Here is a 25,276-nt window from a genome sequence, read left to right as displayed (position 1 = left end):
TTCCAAAATTACATTCAGTCTTTGCAAACTTGAATGTTAACACCTAACGCAACGCTCTCAACCAGAGGTCTTCAACGCATGGCCCGAGTCAAATGTGGCTCCTTCGACGTGGCCATCCGACCATTTTAAAAAAACATTGAAAGGCGACAAAATTAATAAAGCCCGCATTTCCCACTACTGTGTCGCCTTCCATAACGGACACTTTCCATGAGCGGACACTTTTGAATTATGATTCTGGCCCTCTATGTACAGGGTCTTTATAATTAAAGTTCCACTTTGAAATGGCCATAAAAGGAAAACTACTGGACAAAATGTTATCAAACTTGATAGTAGTTTACAGGAGGTGATGGGATTCAATTTTTCGCAAAAAAAAAATTTCAAAACTCACCACCAGCAGGGAATGGCGCTGTATTGCAATATTGTTAAACGAAAAGAGACATAAAGACATCGGTTTGAAATATTTTTAATCGTCTCTAAAACGTGTTGCAATGCATGTTGAATGTGGTGTCCACCATTTTCTGAAAGCAAGTTAAATCACATTACTGCGTTCTCAACAGTAGCTCTGCTCTTAGCATTTCACATTCCTCCTGATATGCTAAGAGCTACTGTTGAGAATGCAGTAATGTGATTTACGGACACGCGGACGTGTCGGTGTACCGGTGCCATTGCGATTTTGCCTAACCCCACAAACAGTTTCGTTTTAGAAACGATTAAAAACATGTCTTCATGTTTTATTTCGTTTAACAATATTGCATACAGCGCCATTCCCCGCTGGTGGTGAATTTTTGAACTTTTTTTTGCGGAAAATTTAATCCCATGACCTCCTGTAAACTATTACTAATTTTAATAACATTTTCTCCGGTAGTATTTTTATGGCCATTTCAAAGTAGAACTCTAATTATAAAACCCTGGACATATTTCACTATCCACTAACAGACAATCCCCATTAGCGGACAAGATTTTTGGTCCCGTGAGTATCCGTTATCAAGAGGTTCTGCTGTATCATTGGCACGGTGTACCTGATACATTAGTAGGGCATCTTAACATTTTGGAGGGCGATGGTGGGGCAAACACTGTTTGGTGACCCTTAACTTCATTTTCGGCACCCAAATAGTCATACATAATTACAAAACTTTAAACTACATTAAGAAAACCCTCTTAATGAAAGAAATAAATTTCGCAATTTTCGAAAGAAATAATTTCAGAATAAAAAAAAGTAATAATTCCAGGATAAATAAAAAATAATAATTTTAAAATAAATAATAATAATAATTTCAAGAAATAATTTCAAGAAGTATTGAAAAAAAATAATTAAAAAATTATTGAAAAAAAATAATTAAAAAATTATTGAAAAAAAATAATTAAAAAATTATTGAAAAAAAATAATTAAAAAGTTATTGAAAAAAATAATTAAAAAATTATTGAAAAAAAATAATTAAAAAATTATTGAAAAAAAATAATTAAAAAATAATTGAAAAAATAATAATCTCAGAATGAATGAAAGAAACAATTTCTCGAGAAATATTGAAAGGAAAAAAAATTCATAATTAATGACAAAAATAATTGCAATATTACTAAAAGAAATAATTTCTGAATAAATGAAAAAAGATAATTTCAAAATCAGTGACAGAAATTATTTCAGAATTAAGAAATAAAAGAATCCTTCAAAGTAGTCTCAGAACTAAACAGGGAAATAATTGATCGAAAACAGAATTGTAGCATAAAAAATTATTTCAGAACAAATAAAAATATTTGGGCCCCCGCCCACCCCCGCTTTTACTCGGGGCCATGTTGCCTATTTTGCGTGAAGACTTGTTTACACGGGTTCAATCAACACCACCTATAAAACAAAGCCTTCTCACGAAGCTCGTGACATCACTGAAGAAGGCCATTTCACCTATTGCGATTGGATATAGCAGGCCGACGCATGCGATATCTTTACCCTTTTCTTGCAATATATCCAGTGGTAATAGAAGAAATGGCCTCCTTCATTGACGTCACGAGCTTCGTGCGGGGGCATTGTGCTATAGATGGTGTGGGTTCAGTTCATAAGTAATTTAGAGGTTGAGTGTTGAATCAGCACCTTCTAGAGATAGAAGGCCTGTGTAGTGTTTGCCATAAATGTCATTCAGACTACCTAGCAAGTTTGCCACATTTTGAAACACAGCATCCTATTTCGTTTCTTCTTATTTTGGCGTAGAATATTCCTGATTGACTCACAAATACTTCATAGTGATTAGATGTGGGGCATAGAAATCGCCAATTGTGAGCCCGATCATTTCTTTCCCTCACAACGATTACACTGGCACGAGCAGGGAATTTTTTTTCCCTGAATATTCTGAGGGAAAATGTACTACTTACTGACGTCACAAGCAGCGTGCGGAGGCCTTCTGTCTCTAGGAGGTGCTGGTTGAATACAGTCTTTTCTACTTTTCAGATTAAATAGGCACTATGGGCATGCGTCTGTGGGGGCGTGGCCTCTTACCATCTCTAATAAGTATTTACTACTTGATTACTTACGTTGGGACAGATTTTAGAGCACTTAACGACCTAAAATTTAGTTAACTATTTAACTGTCCGGTTAGCTCAGTCGGTAGAGCATGAGACTCAGGGTCGTGGGTTCGTGCCCTACGTTGGGCGAAGAAGACTTTTTTAAATCGCCCATGGTGATAGACCTGAGTTGTGCTCGGATTGAAAGAAAGAAAGTTAACTATTTAGACACTTAACTTGTGCAAACGGGCCTTTCATTAAGTGATTGTGAATTTGGATTCCATCTCACTATTCTAAATGCGGTAGTATTATTAGGTGGCTCGCGAGCTTCATGGGAAAGTTTGAATTTGGCCCGCAATGCCTTAAAGATTGAAGATCCCCTGCTCAAAACACTTAAGTTAGGATGCACAAATTAGAATAGGGGAATCCATTTAAATTCTTACTAACGCTGTGGTGGTTGGTAATTAATTTTCTTACTGAATATTCTAATCGGAAAAAACTACCATTTTTTACTAATTTCTTTATTATTCTTTCTTGATGGTGTTTGGTGGTGGTTTTCATTTCACTAACTATCTATCTTTTTAGGATGATTCCGACGAAAGTCTGGAAAACCACGCCTGTTCTTCTCAACTTGGAAAATTGCATGGATGATTTTCAACCCAGACCTAAACGGGATTGAACTGATTATATGTTGATACTAATAAGCGTATAGATATCTATACACGAACGCCCGCGCATAATTCGAGCTTTAATTCCAATGTTTTACCAAAAAATATATTCGAACAATTTCATATTTTCCTAGATACCAAAAAAAAGTTTTTTTTAAACTAATTATATTGTTATGGCCATAATTTCGTGACTTTTCAATGTGTGTTTTGCACTAGAGAAACTCTTTATGCCAAATATTCGTGCTCAAGGGCCCTCACAAGAAGGCCAACAGCACCCAGGGATCGGTTTTTTTTTTAATTTTTGCACTGAAATGTTGTGTTAAATAACTAATGGGGATTCAAATCCTGTGGGGGAGGCATTACAGGATGTAAGGACTGTTAGAATCCCTACATTCCTGGAAAAATTTTCGAGACCTATTTTTTGCTATTCAATGTTAATTATTACGAAATCCTAATGAAGAAAACATTCTTACAGCTCATGTAAATGCTCAACATCGCACTCTCTTCATTTTCTCAACGTGCAGAGTGTTCCATTAAATAGTTTAAAAAAAAAAAAATTGAAGGAATCGGTATATTTGAAGCAGTTTGCGAAAAAGTTATTCTCACGAAAAGGAGGGGTTTTTTTTGGTACAGGAAAAAAATAGTTCAAATTTTTGTCAACCGGAGGCGCTGCATGAAAGAAAATCACTGGATTGAACCTTTCTTCAGTGCTTTCTGTATCCGGTATGTTCGTAAAGCTTCATCCGGGGATTTGTGGCTGAGGTAAAACAATTTCAACAATAGTGCTTTATCCACCAATGTCAACATTACAATGAAAACCTTACGTAAGTGCACAGTAGGGGACCATTCCAGTATTACGTAAGCAGATTTTCAGCCATTTCTGACGCCCCCCCCCCTGTCAGCAGAAGTCATCAAAACACTGACCCCCCCCCCCTTCCCCCCCCCCCCCCCCGTCAGCAAAATTTCGTCAGCAGCTTAGAATATTTTATATGTACAAAAAAGCGTGGTTGATGACGTAAGCAACCTTCAAACACCCCCCCTTCCCTCGATGCTGACGTAATACTTGAGTGACCCCTAACAGGGAAAACTCGGAAATGAGCTGCCAATCGTACACCCTTGCATTTTATAGTATGTACTCTGACTTGTGTGTTTCCGGTGATACACTATCGTGCAGCGTTCTCTATCGACAAAATTTTGAACTAATTTTTGTTTTTCCGTACCAAAAGAAATTCCTCCCTCTTTTTCGCAAGCCGTATTCAAATATACTTATTCCTATTGAATGAATTTTTAAACCATTTACGAATTTATGGGACACCCCTTATTTATTTCATAATTTTCCCTGAAAATTTCAGAAATCATGTGTTATATTCTTCCGAATATGATGAAGAAACCATCGCCAGGAATAAGGTCTATATAATCAGGGCCTGACTCTAACTTGAGGGATCCCCGGAAAAAAAAATAGCCATTAGGGTCACTCATGCCTAGAAGCTTAGTCAAAGACGTTCGTTATTAATAAAAATGCATAGTTCAAATAATATTTGGGCTCTTTCATAATTCTTCGGGGCCATGATCCATTTGGAAAACAGGCCAGAGTGACTCAATATTATTAGTTTCTTTTTTTTCCCCATAAGAAAATGTTGAAATTTCACATCAAATTAAGAAATTTCTAGAAATTCATTTTCGCAGACGCGGGGAGTAAGAGATTAGGTCATTTATCGGTCATAATTCAAGGAACAAAAACTTGCAATTCGATTGATGCTTCTTTTTCCACCTCCACGTGACCATTGAAAACAAAGAATTAATCACTCACTGGGTAGTTGTTTTCGTTTCCTAAGGTACAAATAAACCTGTATGGGGAAGTGCGGTTATTATGAAGGTCATGCGTCAGAGTCATTCGTGAATAATAGATTCTGTATAGATTATTATTGAGGAGAGAATGAGACTTTCTATGGATATATATATATTACTTGCAAAATAGCCCCGCTGCGCACACATCGCCGCTACTTCCATTTTGTGTTTTCCTATAAATGTTATAAAGACCTCGAAGTTTTTGTCCGAAGGAGTTTCCTGTTGCTTAGTTTTTATTCTGTATAATAATACAATATTGTAATCCTTTACAGAAAGCAACTTTATATGGGAGGAAACGGTCATGTTTCCTCCCTTTGCTGCAATCGTATATGTTAGTTATTCCCCTTGAAGACGAGCCTCTCCCAGTTGGTCCTGAGCATAAAGTCTTCCCGATGACCTTCCACAGACGAGGCGAAAAACTCTCGTGAAACAAGAAAAAAAATTATCATATAATTACCATGATAATTGGATATCTTACCGCAAGAAGATTTCAATTATCTGTTACTGAGAAATTATAATAAAATGTTGTTAATTTGGTTAAGCAAAAGGAAAAATGCGTACATGAATTCAGTAAGAACGTACCAGCGAGTCTGCGTTGGAGGGGCTCTTACGCTCCTGTGTATTTTACTCTTCCATACCCAGTAAACCCAAAGCCTCCTAGATACTAGGTACTTCTAGGAGGCTTTGGTAAACCTCGCAAAAACATAAAGAAGGGGTTTCTTGACCAATGGAACGCAGAGGCTTTCGAAATGAGTCGGTTTCCAAATTCACTAACAACTAGGGACAGCTATGGATCCCGACTTAATAGATCCCGATTAAGTTTCATTCGCAGAGGCTTCCGAGATGGGTCATCAAATCCTCTAACACGATCTCTTCTTTAACACGGATTCTTTAACACGATCCACCAGCCAACTCAAATTATAAAATGGAAAGAATATAGCGTCACCTTACGTGCAACGGTGATTCTGAATTTCTATCTTCAAACTGGCTGCAGAAATGAACGTTTAAAGGACTTTTTTGCGCATGTGTGATGCAAAGCTATGCATTTGAAGGTTAAGAGACATCTCTATTTAAGGTGCGGATGTCTTCTGGTCCGCGTCCCTTTGAATAAGAACTCGTTTACTTCTGAATAAAAGACACCAACCTCCATTTAAAGGACAAAAAGTTGTCCCTTATTGAGATTTTTCACTGTAAATTTATGATGCGAAAAATTCGATAAATAAGATTGATCTTTGCGCCACCACCATCTCCAGCCCAGCCTCCCTCTTGTGGGGGTTCTACTGGTTTACAAAAGTAGTTGTTTCCCCCCCTATAATTTCGTTCATTAAAATTCTCATTTTTTAAACCCTTTTATTCATTATAACTCTCTGTTATGTCATTAGTACGACACTGTTCCGTACTAATGACAGCTTTCTCGATGATGTTTGTGGGCTCTCTCTCTCTCTCTAATCTGCTGCCAGAGAGTTAATTTTTCAAAGAAATCATTAGGTCCATTTAAAAACATTCTGGGTTATCGTCCGTAATAAGGTCGTTAACTTATTCTTGCGCAGGGCCGATGTTGGAGATTTCGATAAAAAGGCCAAGGAGCCATCCCGTGTTTATATGACTATTTAAAAAAAATGGTGGTTTGATCAGCAATGTACGAGAAAATTCGTTGCCCTACATGTTTACGTCGTCGTTCCTCGAAAGTGTTTCACAAACTCAGCGCCTGTAGGCACTTGGTGTGCAAGAAATGCCTTCTTTTGGACATGAGGATCAGGATATGGTTCAGGAGCCACGCTTTTTCGTGTCCGGTGTGTGCGGAGCCGATGCATCCGAACGACGTCGCGGCGCTTCTGGGCCGACAGGAAATGCTGGACAGGTACGAAAAGTACATGCTGAGACAAACTCTCCTCCGAGATCCCGACACACGTTGGTGCCCGGCACCGAAATGCGAGTACGCCGTCATAGCCTATAACTGTGCCGCGTGCCCTAAACTCAGATGCGAGAATCCTGATTGCGGGACGTTATTTTGTTACGGATGCGGTGCCGAATGGCACGAGGGTGCGCCCTGCAAGCGTAATTACCCGAACAGAAGCCTACAAATAATCCAGGACGATGACGATGCTTTTTTGTTAGATGACGAAGTCCTGTCGTCCGTAATGAAGAAGATGAACAAATTCGGAAACCCAGAATTCCTGATAAGGGACGTTATCTTGCTGTTGACGGCACCTTTAGCGGTGCTTCTGTTTATCGTATTAGCCGCGATTGCCATGATGTACTCGGCACCGATCGAATTCGCAACGGGGCTCGGATGGAAATGTAAGGAGCTGGGGATGAACCGTTGCTTGCGTTACTTGATGGTTTTCAGTGGCGTAACGTTGTTCGTCATCGTCGTCGATCTGTATTTGATACCTCTGCTCGCTGTTATCCTGTATCTGCCGCTGCTGATCTTCGTTTATATCGTCGTGATCGCTTCATTGTTCCGTGCCATCAATCAGATTTCGTGTTATCGTGAGTCCAGTGAATATAATGTTACAAAATAATTATCGATCGAATAAGACTCTACTTTCCTTTTGATGGAATACTCGGATCTGATCTTTCATAAATGCTGGAATTAAATATATTTTTAGTTTTTTGGCAACCGGTATATACTTGAATTTGGCACATTGGTATATACTTGGATATCCATAGTCAGGCTTATGAAGTATTGGCACGCCTAGAAATACATAAGAACGGGTACCTCTCTTGAAATGTGTGTATCAGACGTACGCACCCTTTGAAAGGGGGAAGCTGGTGTAAGCCTAGATAAGAGAGAGAGGCTTTTGAATCCTGTAGAAGCGCATAGAAAGGGGTGCACTCCCGGGAATGCGTAGGAGATTTACGTATCCTTAGAAATGCATAGAAGGTGTTCATACCCTCAGCAAAACGTTGATACTCCCAGAAATATTTAGGGGGCTTGTATGTACTCCCTTGTACGGGCGATAGTAAAATTTTATACAATGTTTCATTACTTTACTCAGGTTTTATTCCCCCACCATTTTTTTATGAATATTTTCCTGTACTCTTTAATGACTTGTCACGTACCTTCCAGGAATGCATTTACCCGGGGACGCAACTAGAAGGGAGCAGGTGAGTCTGAAGTTCCTCAGAAATATTAACGTGGTTGCGCATTTCGTTTAATAAAGGAGCAGGCGGGTCTGGTGCCCCGGGCGCTGGACCAGACTGGGCTACGAATTCAATCTCCAACTGCTTCTTTTACATTGCAAGAGGGCACCAAAATGCATGCTTAACTTCGGCTAATAAAGTATCTAGTTGCGGCCCTGCACTTACTACAGGTTAGGAACCACCGCTCTAGATTAATGGCTCGTCATTTCGTCGAATGAAAACGGCTCATCAGAATGAGAACATGAAATTCTTAGACTTGACATGAAATTCGTTGACCCCGTCCCCCGTACAAAAAAAAAAAATAATTATAAGAAAACAACAAGTATTTATTCAATGACCATAAAATTGTAAAATTGCCACGAAAAAGTCATTAGTTATCTATGCAATATTTTATCTTACAATAACTCTATTTTCCCCCTTCCTCTTCTCATTATACTCCTTTTTTTTTCCCTCTCCCTCTCAAATAATGAATTTAAAATGAAATGAAACATCTACAGGTAAATGATCACGACTATTCATTTGTTTTGTCAGAAAGGGGGAAACAAAATCTTCGGGGGAAACAATATCTCGATGGAGAAATTGTTTACCAAGAGGGGGAAAAAACAGAATTTATTGTAGATTTTTGTTTTTTTCGTGCAACACGCGACGTGTATAAATGAATAGAAAATTCACACGAAAAGAAATTTCCATTGGATTCGATCGTTGTTCTCATGAGCACGTGCTTAAACATAATTATCTTTCTCGAATATAATCAGGACAGAACAACGTCAGAGCCTCTCGTGAATTGAAGTGTCCTTCAAAAAATAAACGCTATTGAAAACGACGCTCGTTTGAACGTTGTATAGGCAGGATGTATGTGTTCCGTTTAAACGAGAATTATTCGAAGTGTAATTTCATTTTTTCGCTTTTCAGTGATACGTCGCATGCAAAATTGGTGATGGGCCTCATGGCCCCACATGGAGGGGGGGGGAGGGCTGACGGGGCTCTAGCCCTGAGGCCCGGGACGATTATCATCATTTTTTTGCTTTTGCACGCTTTAATTAACTACAGAAGGGGCCCGTTAAAAGTCTGACCGAGGGGCCCGCAAAAGATCCCAGCCTAGGGGTCCCGCTACAGGATGTGGGGGCCATGCTGGGCCGGCCTGATAACGCAGTCAGGCGTTACAATAAGACATTGCAGTATCTGCATCATGACGAAAAGAAAAACATTCTGCAATTGATGTCTGTTATACTGACACCCCACACATGGAAAATGAATGTCATATTGGGAGGTCATGCTGGGGGCCCTATGCGAAAAATAATCAAAACCATGGGAGGGGGGGGGGTGCCCTGTTCGCCTTATACGTACATTTCAAGCTCACTTAATTATGGCTATAACAATGAAATATCGTTAGAGCAAATAAATCCCTATCTGAAAAAATAGGAATTTTTAGTATGGAATTATATATATATAGAAATATATATATTATTTTATATTTTTAATATTTCAAGTATATACTGTGTACCGTGTGCATGTTACTGTCAAAGCCCGAAGTGTCACCAAAATCCAATTTCCAGAAATGATTAGATTCGGACTGTGACCAGCCAATTCGCGAAGTAGCCGGAGATCACTGGCCCAAGTTCGATGTGCTGATGCAAAACGGTCCGGTAGGCGACAATCCATTTTTTTTCCATCTCCAACGTGTGATAAATGACGATAGTAGCTGTATTGCATGAGCTCCATGTGACGAGAGAAAAAAATATTTGTGTATAATTTTATAGAAATAATCGTTTTTTTGCGAAAAAAATTCGCCAACTCTTGACGATCACCCCGAATCATGTCTCTTGTTATCGGATTTTGGCCAAGGATTTGGCTAGCCAAAGCCCGAAATTCAGACATTGGTCGGGTCAATGTTTGACGAAATTGGCCAACCCACGAACTGGCCGATTTCGGGCTTTGGCATACAGCCTATATAAATATTTTGTTTGCTTTTCGCTAACTTTTTTTTTTGTTGAAAAGAGATTGTTTTTTACATTTAAAATGCCAAAGAAATGCCATTGTATGATTGAATGCTAGTCACAACGCACATTTAACTTCTTTACGATCACGGGCGTAATATTATGTCCAAACGCCAGTGGAATAAATTCGAACAAGTTCTCCGTGTTTTCTTTGCTCTCTCTTCATCATCGCTAAGCTTTATAGTAACCCTATCAACTGAAAAGTTGTTTTTTTTTCTTTCCCTCCTTTTTTTCTATACTCCTGTTAATGATTGTGATTTTTTTATACAATAATGAATCTCTCTACTATACACATGTAAGAGCGAAAGAGAACACGTAGGGGTAAGGGTGAAAAGTAACTCTGAAAAAACACTCGTATCTATCTTATCTGTTATACTTTTTACTTTAATATTTCTTTTTCTTTCCCCATCTTCCTTTTTCTAATATATTGTTCCAAGTCCTCAGTTAACTTCGAGCAGATAGTAATGTTCCAGCTTGAACATGAGTTAGGACATAATAATCGGAGAAATCCCTCGTTTGGCCTGCCCGATAGGCCGGCAGCACCACTATGCAGTTGTACAATACCATTGGCTAACTGAAGCCGTCAAGAAAGCACGGCACACGGGCTATGAGAGTTACGTACACCAAGCTTGGTTAGGTTAGGACAAGGTTACCAGATTTATCGCCAATTCGTCAAATAGAGGTAATCCAAATTTGTTGCCAAAAGGGATTACTTGAAGGGATTAATTGGATTCAATGATCATTGAGCATCAGTTTTACTAATTCGTTACTTATCTGAAATATTCGAGTGAGGATTACATGGAAATACGCAGCGGTCCAAAATAAATGTCTAAATCGGCAGAGAAATTGAAAATACTGTGCTGGAAATAATGTAAGAGAGTCATAATTTTTAGAAAACCTGCCCTTTGGAGACGTGACCCCCCCCCCGCCCCCAATGGAAGTGCATGGTCAAAAAAAATTGGCCTTGTTGGGAAATATTAGGGTGTCATTTTACACCGGCTTCTTTATAGAGGTGCCCTGTCCCTTCAGGAAAGTTTCACTGTATCAACACGTTACTGAATGCAGTAATTTACACGTAAGCAGGGATGAACGAAATGAACCCCAATAATAAATTTTCATACACTCAATGAAGGAAATTACAGAATACGATCCAAAAATAGGCCAATTTTTATTGTAAAATCTTCTCTGAAGAGCCACCGATGTGTTTTGGTCCAGAATATTTTTCTTATTTAGCCACTCTCCTCCACTTACAAACAGGTTCCGTTCCGAGTATCGTCCGTGAAACGTTAAAGCCAAATCGCACCAATTCGGCAAGAATTCGCCGATTTCACGAGTTTTTCACTCGTATCTTCATTTACTACTACTAAACCACACATGCACCTCGTTCATATTCCTCTGCGGAACTTCTAACGAATTGATACATGTTGGAAAGTACATACTTTTAATTTACTGCGTTCCGCTTGGGTTTCAAAATCGTTTGAGCATTTTTTTAATGCCTTTTTTTAACACTTTCTAGGCATTGGACGGGAGGGAAAATCCCGCAAAAAGAAATAACTCAGTCAATGGTTAAAATTGGCAAAAGTCTACAGAGCCTTAGCCGTGTTTTGTTTGAAAGAAAGAAAAAAGATCTTAAGGGAATCCTCACTTTTTGCCCCAAATGTCAACGAAATCAATCCGGAATTCGCCAAGAGCGAATATTTTCGATTCGTAACTCGAAAAGTCAGTCACTGAATTCGTAAGTCGGAAGTAGCTGGATATTTCTGTTCACTTCAAAGAGTCCACCTCTCTCTGAAGTGTTCATGTTATGAAGAACGAAAGGTGCCTTTTTTTTTATGAGTTTCACTGTATAACAAAAGTAGGAAAAATAACTTTTACACCTGAAAAAAGAACTTTTAACGGTGTTGGATAAGCCCGTAATGCAATACAAGATATGCTTTTAATCATGTCATTTATGACATCGTGTTGCAAGAAGTTCCGTTCTTCAGTGAGGCAAGAATTTATATTTGTAATAAAGAGTAATATTAGCATGGGCTATTATGCTAATTTCGTACCATTATGTGTGAACTCGATGTCTTTTTAATAATACCCTTATCCGTTTTGGACGGAGACACGTGTGTAGCATTCCATCAATAGAAGAAAAGGTGAAAACTATTATAAATATGCGCCAAGGTTGATGAGACATCGATAAGCCGCCATAATCAAATACGGTATCAAGAAAAAAAAAATTAATAATAGTGCGTTCGGAAAATATGATGCTAATGTCCAGTGCTTTCACACGCTGAACGTTTCGTAATATCGAATACTTTCAGACCATTTTTGAGCTGCATTTGGCAAATGTATTTTCAAATTTTTTTTAATGAATAAGCTTTATTAAGCTTTATTTTTAAGTTCTATTTGTGTCTAATTTTACCAAAGACTAGTAGTTTTGTATATCACTAGTAGATTTTTTTTACATTTGTAACTCATGCATAATGTTGAAAATTTATAATGTTGAATGCATTTTTTTTTTCCAATAAACGATAAAAATGCTGTGACATATCATGAATGTCATTATGTTGTATGCATTTTTGAAGTTTGAGAATTCTAAATTACAGTTATACGAAAAACTATGCTTTTTTTGCCCCGCAGCCGAATCCACATACTGGGTGGATTTTCCATGCGAAAAGTTTGGGAAGAGCTAGAGAACATCACGATAAATTTGAATAAATAATATTCTCGCGGAAATAGCCCAAACGTTACGTTACCAGATGATGATGGTGATAGGAACAGAGGATCGGCTCAACAATTTCGGGTACCCGGGGCAAAAACATTTTTTGAGATTCCCCCTCCCCCCTTGAGCTCGATATTATGTATATTTGGGGGGAAAAAGTCGATATCCAAAAAGACATTCCTATAACGGAATTTACCGAAACGCTGAAAAATATCCGCACGTTATAAGAAAAAACTGATGAAAATTTGGAATCAGAGGAAAAATAATTTTTCAGAACTGAAAAAACAAAATGCAGAATTGATAAAAGAAACAAATTTCGGAAATAAAAAAATATTCATAATTAATGAAACGAATTTAAAAAAAAAATAGAATTAATAAAATAAATAATTTTTCTCAGGATAAAAGAAAAATTCAGAATCAATATAAATAACGATTACAGAATTTAAAAAACTCAGAGTTGATTAAAGAAATAGTTTCAGGATTAAAGAAAATTCAGAATTGATGAGAGAAATAATTTCCTCAGGATTTTTTAAAGAAAATTCAGAATGTAAAAAAAGTCAGAATAAGTAACAGAAATTATTTCGGAGTTGAAGAAAATTCAGAATTAATGAAAGAAACAACTGTTTAGAATTAATGAAAGAAACAACTGTTTAGAATTAATGAAAGAAACAACCGTTTAAAATTAAGGAAAGAAACAACTGTTTAGAATTAATGAAAGAAACAACTCTACTCTTTAGAATTAATGAAAGAAACAACTCTACTCTTTAGAATTAATGAAAGAAACAACTCTACTCTTTAGAATTAATGAAAGAAACAACTCTACTCTTTAGAATTAATGAAAGAAACAACTCTACTCTTTAGAATTAATGAAAGAAACAACTCTTTTGAATTAATGAAAGAAACAACTCTTTAGAGTTAATGAAAGAAACAATTTCTCGAATAAATGAAAGAAATAATTTCTCGAATAAATGATTTTTGATTCAATGAAAAGGTGGCTGGGATATACTGGCCTTCAATTTTTAAATCGAGAATATCTCGAGTTCAAGCAAAAAACAAATGGCAACCATTTAAAAAAAAAAGTGATGAAGTAAAAAATTTGAGAACCTTCAGCGCAATGCAAATTGATTGATTTGGGGCTACATCACATGTCACAACATCTATAAAAACATAGATTTTTTAATAGATGGCGCATCACACAAATTTCGAGACAACAAATTTTTTTGTATAGATTGTGCAAGGTATGAAATTTCACCTTCCGCTGCCAAAGCCAGCTGTAACCTTTCTTACAAGAATTGACACGATCTTAATTTCTCTTGACCATGACCTGCCGTATCGATTCGATACCCGTTAAAAAGCTCACAACAAAAACAACACGAAGGATAAAGATCAATAACTTCTTTTAGTTTTGAAATGTCTTCCACATTGGTCTCTACATACCCTGGTAAAGGCGTTGAAATCTAAAAATAATAATTGAACATTTCAGGGGATTTTTAGACTGTTTTTCTTATTTTTTATTCATCAAAATCTTTTTATATCGTTTCCTTTTTTTTTGGAGAAAGTTCCTTATAAGTAATTTCAAGGGTTAGAAAGTGATGGCATTGAATTTTGTCTCGATGCGAGTTCCATACTCGAAATCACCGTTGGTGAGGAAACAATTTCGATGAGAGTGAAAAAGGGGATATTACGAAACTGTTCGAGTTCAAGGACAGCCTTGTACCTTTTTCAGCAAGAAAAAAAAACAAAAATTCTTGAGGTGGCCTTGTGAGTACACCTTGAGAAGCGATTTCTCTCTCTTGAAGAACATCTTTTAATTTTTATAATTACAAACCCGTAGAGAGGTTCTTGCAGTTAATGATGAATCGTAAATATTTGTTCGCCGTGGAGGTCACTTTGTTTTCTCCACTCCGCGAGAAATCTCTACAGTACTTTAAGTAATTTTTCGATCAAACTTTTATCGAATGAACACCTTTTTTTTCGTAATTAAACGCCCCCTCTCTCTTCAGATGCAGTCACATATTCTTTTACGGCATTTCCCCGGAAAAATTACATTAGTATTTACGTTTTTCCGGAAATGGTCTCCCCCCCCCCCCCAGCGTCAAATGTGGAGTCGACTATGTAGTGTATATATATATATATATGTGTGAATTGACATCATCATCATCATCGTGCCCCCCCCCCCCAGCAATAATGACCGTGTGTCCCCAGATTTTCAAGACTATCTCCGCCTATGCACATATCCGCACCGTGCCAGGACCATAGCTCGGGCGTCAGTTGCCCTTGACTCGATATTCGTTTTTAATCTTGCTTTTAGCCGTCAGCAGTCTGCGAATTTTTTCCTCCCATCTATTTTTTTGCTTGCACTCAAAATTATTTCTCCCATTCATTTACTTTTTGTCTGCCCGCAAATTATTTGTCTTGTATTTATTTTTGATATGCAAATTATTTCTCTCGCATATTTACCTTTCAATTGTCTGCAAATTATTTCTCCTATTTTACGGTCCACTAATTATTTCTCATATTTACAGTAATTATTTTTTGCCGGTTCGCAAATTGTTCCTCCCATTTATTTATTTTTGTCGATCTGCAAATTATTTTTCCCCGTCCATTTACTTTTTGATGGTCCGCAAATTATTCATCATATTTACGATAATTATGTTTTACCGTTTCGCATATTGTTTCCCCCCCCCCCCCCCACTTAATTTGATTGTGTCGGTCTGCAAATTATTTATCGCGTTTATCTACATTTTTTACTCGGTCTACAAATCATTCCCCCATTTTTTTACTTTTTGTCTTCTGAAAATTATTGCTCCCATTAACTTTTTTTTCCCCACAGTCTGCTAATTATTTCTCCCATTTCCACTCATTCGTGGAAATTTTCGACTACTTTTACCGGAGCCGCAGCTGTGAAAATATTGAACACTGTGTTAGAAAACAAACCTCGCACCGATGTAAAGGATGGTAAAAAAAAAAATCCAAATTTTTATACGGTTCTTATAACTTCGTTGTCTTATAACTTCTAATTAGAGAGTTGTTATCCTGTCTCTCCTGAGCCCAAAAAGAAAATCCAAAGTTTCAAAGTGCCGTATTCGCAGAGATATCCGAATTCAAAAATCGGAGGAAAGTTGGGAAAGGACAGCATAAATGAGGAAAAGAATGGAATAAATGAGGGGGAAGAAGTGTTGTCCGTTAGTTTGTGTTTTCCTTTCCCAGCTTTCATCTGATTTTGGAATTCAAATATCTCAGCAAATATTAGATTGGGAAAAAAAGAAATCCATTACTTTTACGTGAACTTCAAGACTTTATTTAACATATTTCGGATTACCAATTTTGGTCAAATATGCACCGTTTTGTTCTATAACTTGTTGCCATTTTAAAGGTAGCTTCATAATGCCTCTCTGATAGAAGTCTTGGTCCCTATTGGCGAAAAACTCTAGTAATCGATTTTCACAATCTTCTCTTGATGCCAATTTCTTACCACTAAGGAAGTTTTGCAATGCAAGAAAAACATGGTAATCGCTTGGCGCCAGGTCCGGACTATATGGTGGATGCATCAAAACTTTCCAACCAAGCTCCTGGAGTTTCTGGCGAGTAACTATAGACGTGTTGACCTGGCGTTTTCCTGATGGAACACAACACCTCTCCTGGAGATTGGTTGGAAAGTTTTGAAGCATCCACCATATAGTCCGGACCTGGCACCAAGCGATTACCATGTTTTTCTTGCATTTCAAAAGTTTAGCATTCATAAATATTGAAGGAATCTGTATATTTGAATGAGATTTGCGAGAAAATTATTCTCACGAAGGGGGGTAGAGGGCGCTGCACGAAAACAATTCGGGAGTGACTGGACCCGAACCTTTCTTCAATCGTTTCTGCGTCCGAAACGTTCGTAAAGCTACAGTCATTGATTCGGCCGCTTTGGTGGTCGAGCGGTCATAGTGACCCGCATCGCGAGGAACCGGGTTCAAACCCCACCGTCGCCACAATGGTGGTCGGCTGAAGTTGGTTTACTGCAGTTCCCAACTTCGAGGCGCGAATGCGAGCCGATCTTCCCGTTAAAAAAGTCTCGCCGCAGAGAGCAAAAGTCCTAAAACGTTACACTTATTCATTCATTACACTTCACTCACTGTGAGTAGAGAAAAAACTCATAGTTTAAAAAAATTGATCGCAGATGTCAGCACTACGCATAACACGCATTACACAGAAACAAACTTCACGGAAGGTTCACCATGCATACCAACACATTGCAACACGTACCAATTCGTTAGAAGTTCCGCAGAGGAATAAAGACGAGGTACATATCTGGTTTAGTGATAGTATCTAGTGATTCGGGCTGAGGTAAAACAACTTCACCAATAGTGTCTTATTCACCATCAAAACCTTATGTAAGCGCCGTTAACAGGAAAATTCAGAAATGAGCTGTTAATCGTACACCCTTCATTTTATAGGACTCTGATCCGCATATTTCCAGTGATTTGTTTTCGTGCTACGCCTTCTATCTATAAAAATTTGAACTAATTTACTTTCTGTGCCAAAACAGTTCTTCCTTCGTGAAAAAGTAACGGTTTCGCAAACCCCACTCAATTATACCAATTTCTTCAAAATTTTTATGAACTTTTAAAATACAGTATTCACAAATTTATGGGAATCTCTGCGCATCGGAATTTCTTAGAGCGGATTTCACGCCGCTGCGTCTTATTTTTTGATAATTTTTTGTTTTCCTTTTCTCGGAATAGATTGACTTGACACTCACTGACCTATCCCTCGCTCTTTAAACAGATTCAGGCGGATTTACGCCTGTGGGCTATAAAAAGTTTGCCACCTTGCTCCCATTCTACTAATTGACCACTCATTCTTCAAATTTTCCGCCCAGGGCTATAGCCCGCTAAACCTTCCAGTAAATACTCTTCTGATGATTATGGTTGGTTTTTATGCACGGGAGCTGTTGTAAAAGTTCACTCTAGAAATCTTCAGCACTCCAAGGACGGAATAATTAATTTTGCATTGATTGCTGTTTGTGGGGGGGGGGGGGGAATTGCTCCAGTTTGCGAAGAATTCAGTTTATGAATGGACTTTGGGAGCAAATTAAGTTCGTGAACAGTGAGTTCGTTGTATTAGAAAACTGGACTGCACCAAAACTTCTCCATTGCAGTGGATTTCCACCAGTGGCATATTTACGGGGGGGGGGGGGTTTAGCGGGCTATAGACCAAGGCAGAAAGTTCACAGGGCCGGTAAATTTGATGAATGATCCGCCAAGAAGTATAATGGTAGGAGGAAGGGTGGCGAAATTTGTATAACCCTCAATAAATCCTCATCTTCCCAGACAGCAAAGGACTAGGTCAGTGCGTGACCAAAAGAGTGACCCAGAGCAAGGGTGCTCAAGAGTGCGGGACACTTGGGTGATCTACTACAGTGCCCTAGGTCATTTAAGGGATGTGTGAATGTGCCGCGGGTCACATATTCGGTTTTGAAATGTGCCACGGGCTGCTTAGGAAATCTTTAAATATGCGGTAGGTCACTTGAGTGACCTGTGAATATGTCGCGGGCTGCTTATGGAATTCGAAATTGTGTCGCGGGCTACTTGAGTGATCTGTTACAGTGCCCCAGGTCACCTAAGTGATCTGTTAGAGTGCCCCAGGTCACCTAAGTGATCTGTTAGAGTGCCCCAGGTCACCTAAGTGATCTGTTACGGTGCCCCAGGTCACCTAAATGATGTATAAATGTGACGCAAGTCACTAAAGTGGTGTGTAAATGCGATGCGGGTCACTTAAGTGATCTGGTAATGTGCCACTTAGTTCAATTTTACAAAACTAGGTTTGAGGTCACGAGCCACATCGGATGACTCGGAGGGTTACAATTAGCCCGCGGGCCATGGATTGAGCATGTATGACCGAGAGAGTTTGCAAGAGCACGTGAGTGAGCAAAAGAGTGACCTACAGTGCGAAGGACCAGGTCAGTGAACGACCTAGAGCATGTGAAAATATTTGAGCGAGCAAAATATTGTGCAAGCATGTGAGTGTGACTGAAACAGCGTGCAAACATGTGAATGACCAATAGAGTGACTTTAACATTTAGTGGCGAACTCAAAGAAAGACTAGTCAAGGAAATTAGACTAGAATGTGAGAAGAGCAGCAAAATTCGTATAGACCACGGGTGGCAAAACCCCAAATGCACTTTTGGATTCTTTCAACAATTACGAATAGTATTATTTAACCGTAAATTATTTTAATTCAATTGTGAACTCTAATTTGTATAGTTTTATCATAATTAACAGGAGACAAATTGTCATGTTATGTTAACCTATTCGTATATATAAAGTATATAGATACTTAACATTTAAACCTTCGTATCTAAAAATAATAATAATCGAGTTATTTTTAACTCTTTTCAACTCCAAATTAAAATAATTATATTGGCATAAGGAAGAACATGACATATAAAAAACAAACTAAGGTAAAAGGTTTCCCCGCGGGGAAAAAAAGGAAAAATAAGTGACCATCGCTCTGATTCTTCTTCTTCAATTACAAACAGAGAGGACTTGAACGGCACCTTGACCAGCAACTCTTCATCATCATCACCACGTGTTAACGAAAATGTGTAAAACCCGTTTTCGTCCTTCACCTTTACTTCGTGTTTTTCGATTTTTGTTTTTTCTTATCTTTGTTGTCATCGCGGTCAAAATATCATCGAGGAAACGATTGAATTTATTTTTGTACCTAATAAAAACTGATAATAATAATAATAAAGCGAGAAATATTTCGACACACACTTACGTGTAGGGACACGTTCTCATAAAAATGTGTAATATAACTTTCACTTGGAATATTATTATTTTAAGGAAACTTGTTTCGCGCGACATTTCGTTCCCCCCTCTTCTTTGATGGATGTTTTTGCACACGGACCCGTCAATACTTAAATTTTAGAAGACGTTTAATAAATGGCCTGATGTTGTGAAACTAAAAGAACTTTCTTTTCTTGTACTGTATTGTGACATCGAATTTGACCTTTTCCGTTGAATGAAATATAATTAATGTATAAACACTTGAGTTTTATAAATTTATTGCATGATCTCAAGTTTAATTTTGTCTGGTTTTTTTCTTCGAATAAAAGCATTGTAAGTTTTGTGCTGTGAGATTTCTCAGGGACGCCGCGAGATATTAAGGACTATTTATTCTAGGGTGCTTATAATCGGAATTGACGCGTTCTGAACTGTCTACGGCAGTGTTTTTTCAACCTCTGGTCCACGGGCCGGTGCCAGTCCACGACCTCCTATATACACGACCACCTAGATAATCTAGTTGGTCGTGTGCCAGTCCGTTCCCGTACCACACAGAGCTGCCCTCAGGAGTATGTGACAGGTGCGGTCGCACCGGGCCCCGCACTCACGGTAAATTTTTGGAAGCTTAAATTATTTCTTACATTAATTCTGAATTTCCATCGATTTTCTGGATTTATTTCATCGATTCTGGAATTATTTCATTCATCAATTTTCGAATTATTTGTTCACACACACACACTGGTTCTTTCAATAACTGAAACATTCATTGGTTCTGAATTTTCATTAAAAAAATCTAGAATTCTTTCTTCCGTTAATTCTGGATTTTCATTATCTCTGGAATTACATATTTCTTTCAATTATTTTTAATTCATTCATTAGCATCGGGAATTTCTTCTCTCATGGGTTCGGAATTACATACAGTACTGAATTTTCATCAATTTTTGTGTTTATTTACATTTAACTGTACGTTTAAAATATTTTGTATGGATACTTTTTAGCATTCCTGCATATTCTAAAATAATAGATTATATATATATATATATGCTGATTCCCCTCTCTTTCCCCCCCCCCTACACAAAATACATGTGTTCTAAACATTTTTGGTGCCCCGGAATTGTTTCGACGAACCGTGCCCCGAGTCTGTTAAGGGTGGCCCTGGTACCACACTTTTATTAAATAAGCCCAGTAAGTTTAGGCTGTAATTTTATAGCAACATACAAAATATACAGATCACACACGACGAAGCAGTGTCATGGGTTTACTTCGAGGCGTGAATGCGAGCCGATCTCCCCATTAAAAAGTCTCGCCACAGAGAGCAACAGACCTACAAATGTAATTCAATCATTACACTTCACTTCTGAAATACAGATGGTAACACTGAAAAATCAGACACAGCACTAGATACGCACTCAGACTGTTAGGTACTCACACTTACACTTCCGGCACAACTCACTAGATAGTAAATTGCCCATAGACGGCGATAGGCCTGAGTTGTGCTCAGTTTGAAAGAAAGAAAAAAAGTGTCACGGGTTACACCGAGATCGGCCATTTAACCAATTCCTGGGTGTCATTTGCCAATGATTATCTTTTATGATTGCGCTTTCACTTTCGATTAACTTGGTGACAATTGGCTGGATATTTCGTTTTGCCTCAATGAAATATGAACAGAAATGGATGTAGGATACTTTATAAGTTGAAAATCTGGTAACCTTACTTAGTATTGGGAATATGTATTCAAAGACATTATATACAGAAATTGTACCCTTTACGTTCATTTTTATGCACTATGCATCAATTAAAAATCCGGGATTTCATTTGTGCGTCCAATGATGAAATTTGATGTTTCACCTCTTTCTTTTCAAAAACGTATTCGAATTGAGAAAACACGTTTTGCGACTTCTTTAACGATATTTAAAAAGTTTAAAAAAGTGTTACAAGGCTGTTTGTTGTGTCTTTCGGTACGAAACTAGAGCAACGTCTTTACGTTCGTCGCATCCTTGAGATTGAGATTAGAATTTTAGTGTATGACACACCATTGGGAATCCCTGCTGCATAGTATATATTTTAATTATCGCAGACATTTCAAAATTATTCCTGAAATTCGACGGCAGATTTCAAAATACAAGGTGCAAATTAAAGTCTATTTTTTACATTCTCTTCAACTTTAAAATCACCTTCATCAAGATATACTTCCAATCAATTAAGAAGTATCCAAATTAGGGATGGTTCGATTAATCGATCGATTAATAATCGCGGTTAAATTTTTTAATTGAGTTATTCGACTTGATCAATCCCTTTAAAACTCATTGTAAAACGATCAAGCTTTTTTTTCATTTAAAATTTTGCAAATTAACTTCCTTTATTCGATAAAAAATTCGAGATTTAAAACAGAGCAATTGAAATTTAGCAATTGAATTGTTTCCAGCGAGTGACGCTAACTAATTAATTTCTTGATCTATGCCTATACTTATTTACATTTCGTAAATAGGTTCAATAAATGAATGAAAGGAATTTTTTTTTTTTGTAACATCAGTTGAAGCGTTCGGCCGAATAACGGTCTATGTGACATTTTTGTGAAATCGGTTTTTTTGGCTGAATAAAGTTCCATATAGGTAGGTCCCTTTACACGTTCCTTAAGTAGGTTCCCTGCAGAAATCAACAGATGTAGTTGCCATGCTACTTTAGGCAGCTGCAATGCATGCAAAAAATGTTGTTTCCCTTTATTCAGGTGTTCTGAAACCGTGCATCGCTGCTCTCTGGTGAGCTTCAAACCTTTGTCAGGGACGCTGCGGAGCGGCAACCTTGACAAAGGTTTTTTGAAGAGATTTTTTTTTGTTAAGCTGCTCTGGGAGAACCGCAGATAAGCGTTGATTAGGGAAAGGGGTACCCCGGCTGGACAAAATTTGAGAGGCCTATGCCCTAATTCATTGATGACTTTTATAGTGCCTCTTCTAAAGTTTGAAAAAATGACATAGACCGTTGTTCGACCCCGAACGCTTCAATTATATTGTTACCAATAATGCGTTTGTTACAAATGGTTAGAATTTAAACATTACTGATTCAAAATTCAATTACTCAGTCGATTAATCGATTGAAATTAAGTACCACCCATTTCAAAATTTTGATTGGTTCCCACCATTGGTAATTAGTAGCACACAGAAATGGGCCCACATTTTGAAGCCGGGACATAGGCTAGGATCCTTGGTGCCCCCCACCAAGGCCAGGATTTTATACGGCCTTCCTGTGGCAAATACACAACAGGCTCCCTGGGTGGAGCATTTTGTCAGCCTCACTGTAGGGAGCAATATACAGGCCGTCTCTTGACCCTTGCGACCAGTGCGGCCTCGCGCAGAGCGCCAAATCCGAGAAAAACATTTACTGACCAAAAAAATTAGGGAAAAATTATTTCTGTCCACGCGCTGGTGGAGGCCAAACCTGAGCACAAAGATCAAACAGATTCAAAAAATAAGTAAATTAATTTAAAATAAACGTTGCTTTTTTTTTCTGTTAGGATCTGCTGGTATGGGATGAATTGGAGGGACGTGAGCAGGGGGGGGGAGGGGGCAACACAAATAGACCCTTCACGAGTAAATATTTTGTCCCGAGGCGTCCTGGCCGTATGCTCAAGACATGTCCGTAGCCAGAAATTTCGTTCGGAGGGCGAACCAAAGTTACAGAACAATAGATTTGGCCATCTTTTTCCCTATTTTTGGTCATTTTCTCACATTTCGGCGGGAGGGGGGGGGGGGTGGAACAGATCCCCAAGTCTCCCCGCTGCGGCCTTGGTTCAGGGGTGTATCATGGCACCCCCCCCCCCCTGCATTTCCCTTCCGCGTGCTTTTATCCGTATCACTTTAAATGCGTTTCAGCTGTGTAAAGTAAGTTTTTAATTTGGGTAAATTTATATAAATTTAGTTCAAGTCTTCATCCATTAAATAATTTTGCTGCATTATTAATACCTCTCTTCCTATATCTTAACAGGATAGTTCCAACTCACGTTGTACGAGAAGCTTTCGCAATACTGAGTATCTTGTCTGTGATGACCAAATTCTCCGGAAGACCAGAGAAAAAATGTAATGGTCATCATGTGAAATCAGAACCTGAAGAAGTTGGAAATGGCGTCAAGGACGCGACTTTCGAAAAAGAACACGTCATCCTCAGCAACGAGAATGATAAGATCCCTTTGGTAAATAACAATATCATCGACAACATCTCCGGTTTGTGTGCCGAAGAATACGGCGAGAGTGTGAAATCGAACTGCTTCGTCATCAAAGATGACTCTAGTGAATTCATCAACGGGAAAGTGAAATCTTTGTGAATTTGTTTATCCAATGACTGCGTTTCTCCGTGGATAATTTTTTTTTTTTTCAAAGGGCACGTAACTTATTTCCCCGCTTTCATAACTTGGATTCGGAAGCTTTTCTGAGCGACGTGACTTGAACCAAGCTTCAAGACATAGATGCCTCGTCTAACGAACGTGATTCCGGAACGAATCATCTTCGTTAGCCGAAACGGGATTTCCCACAGGTTTCTATGGGAAATCGTTTGATTCGTTCCAGGTTCTGCCGAAAATTTAAATATAAGTTTTTTAAAACACCATGGAACGCTATAAAAAGACAAAAACTGATCGATGAACAGCTTCAAAATTGAATAAATGAGAACCCACAGGAAAATAAGAGATATACTGAAGATTTTTTTTATTTTACACGATATACAAAACCAATACCAGCTTTAGTCTAGTATTTAGTAGACTAAAGTTGGTGTTGACGCAACCCAATAGAGTTTATGCTGAAGTTTGATGCTGAGCTTGCACTGAAAGAACGCGTGTTCTGAAAAAACATTGGCTAATTTTCTTTTCTTTTCAATGAATTTTCATTCAGCTGAATCCTTCATTTCGCATGAAATGGTTCAGAAAATTTCAGAAAGGGAAGTGAAAGTACATCTGGGAAAAAGATTCCGAGGTGAACATAAGTTAAAATCGGACTCGAGTGACAGCAATTCCGATGATGATGATTGGCGTGAAAATTCAGCTCATATGACGTGGCTGTTTTATGTTATCGCGTGCATCCATATCAACGAAAATGTTCGTTAGTCGAATCCGTAATCGTTAGACGAGGTGGAAAAATCACGCAAAAAAAAAAAAAAAAAAAAAAAAAAACCTTCGTTGGCCGAAAAATTCATAAGCCGAGGCGTTCGTTAGCCGAGGTATCACCGTTAATGCAACTACAATAACTTTTGATTTTCAATCATATGAACAATAACCATCATGAATATGGGGTCATCCAAGTATTACGCCAGCATCGAGGGGGGGGGGGGGAAGGGGGTTTCGGATTTGCTGATTTTTGATGACAAGGGGGGAGGGGGGTTTGAGGGTTGCTTACTTCGTCAACGACCCTTTTTGAAGATATGAAATATTCTAAGTATTATATAAATATTCTATATAAGTATATTCTATATAAGTATATATATAAATATTCTAATATTCTATCTTGCTGACGAAATTTTGCTGACAAGGGGGGGGGCTGTCAGTGTTTTGTTGGCAGGGGGGGGGGGTCATAAATGGCTAAAAATCTTCTTACGTAATACTTGAATAGCCCCTATCTTATTCGAAGTTGCTTATTCGACGTTTGAATAGTTTCC

General features: G+C 38.1%; 1 protein-coding gene across 1 annotated transcript in view; it reads left to right on the top strand.

Moving 5' to 3' along the window:
• Positions 1 to 24,767, top strand: part of LOC149082672 (short-chain dehydrogenase/reductase family 16C member 6-like) — a 42,376-nt gene extending 17,609 nt beyond the window's left edge. The window contains exon 4 of the mRNA XM_089235947.1: positions 23,618 to 24,767. Coding sequence (XP_089092073.1) covers positions 23,618 to 23,954 — 337 coding nt within the window. The 3' untranslated portion in view covers positions 23,955 to 24,767. The remainder of the gene's footprint in view (positions 1 to 23,617) is intronic.
• Positions 24,768 to 25,276: the final 509 nt, after the last annotated feature.

Source organism: Pholcus phalangioides, unplaced genomic scaffold (genome assembly GCF_987345545.1).
Source record: "Pholcus phalangioides strain wild (caught in Gottingen) unplaced genomic scaffold, Ppha-v1.0 ptg000009l_1, whole genome shotgun sequence".
NCBI lineage: Eukaryota > Metazoa > Arthropoda > Arachnida > Araneae > Pholcidae > Pholcus > Pholcus phalangioides.
The sequence above is the reverse complement of the archived record's forward strand: the minus strand, read 5'-3'. Positions and strand labels throughout refer to the sequence as shown.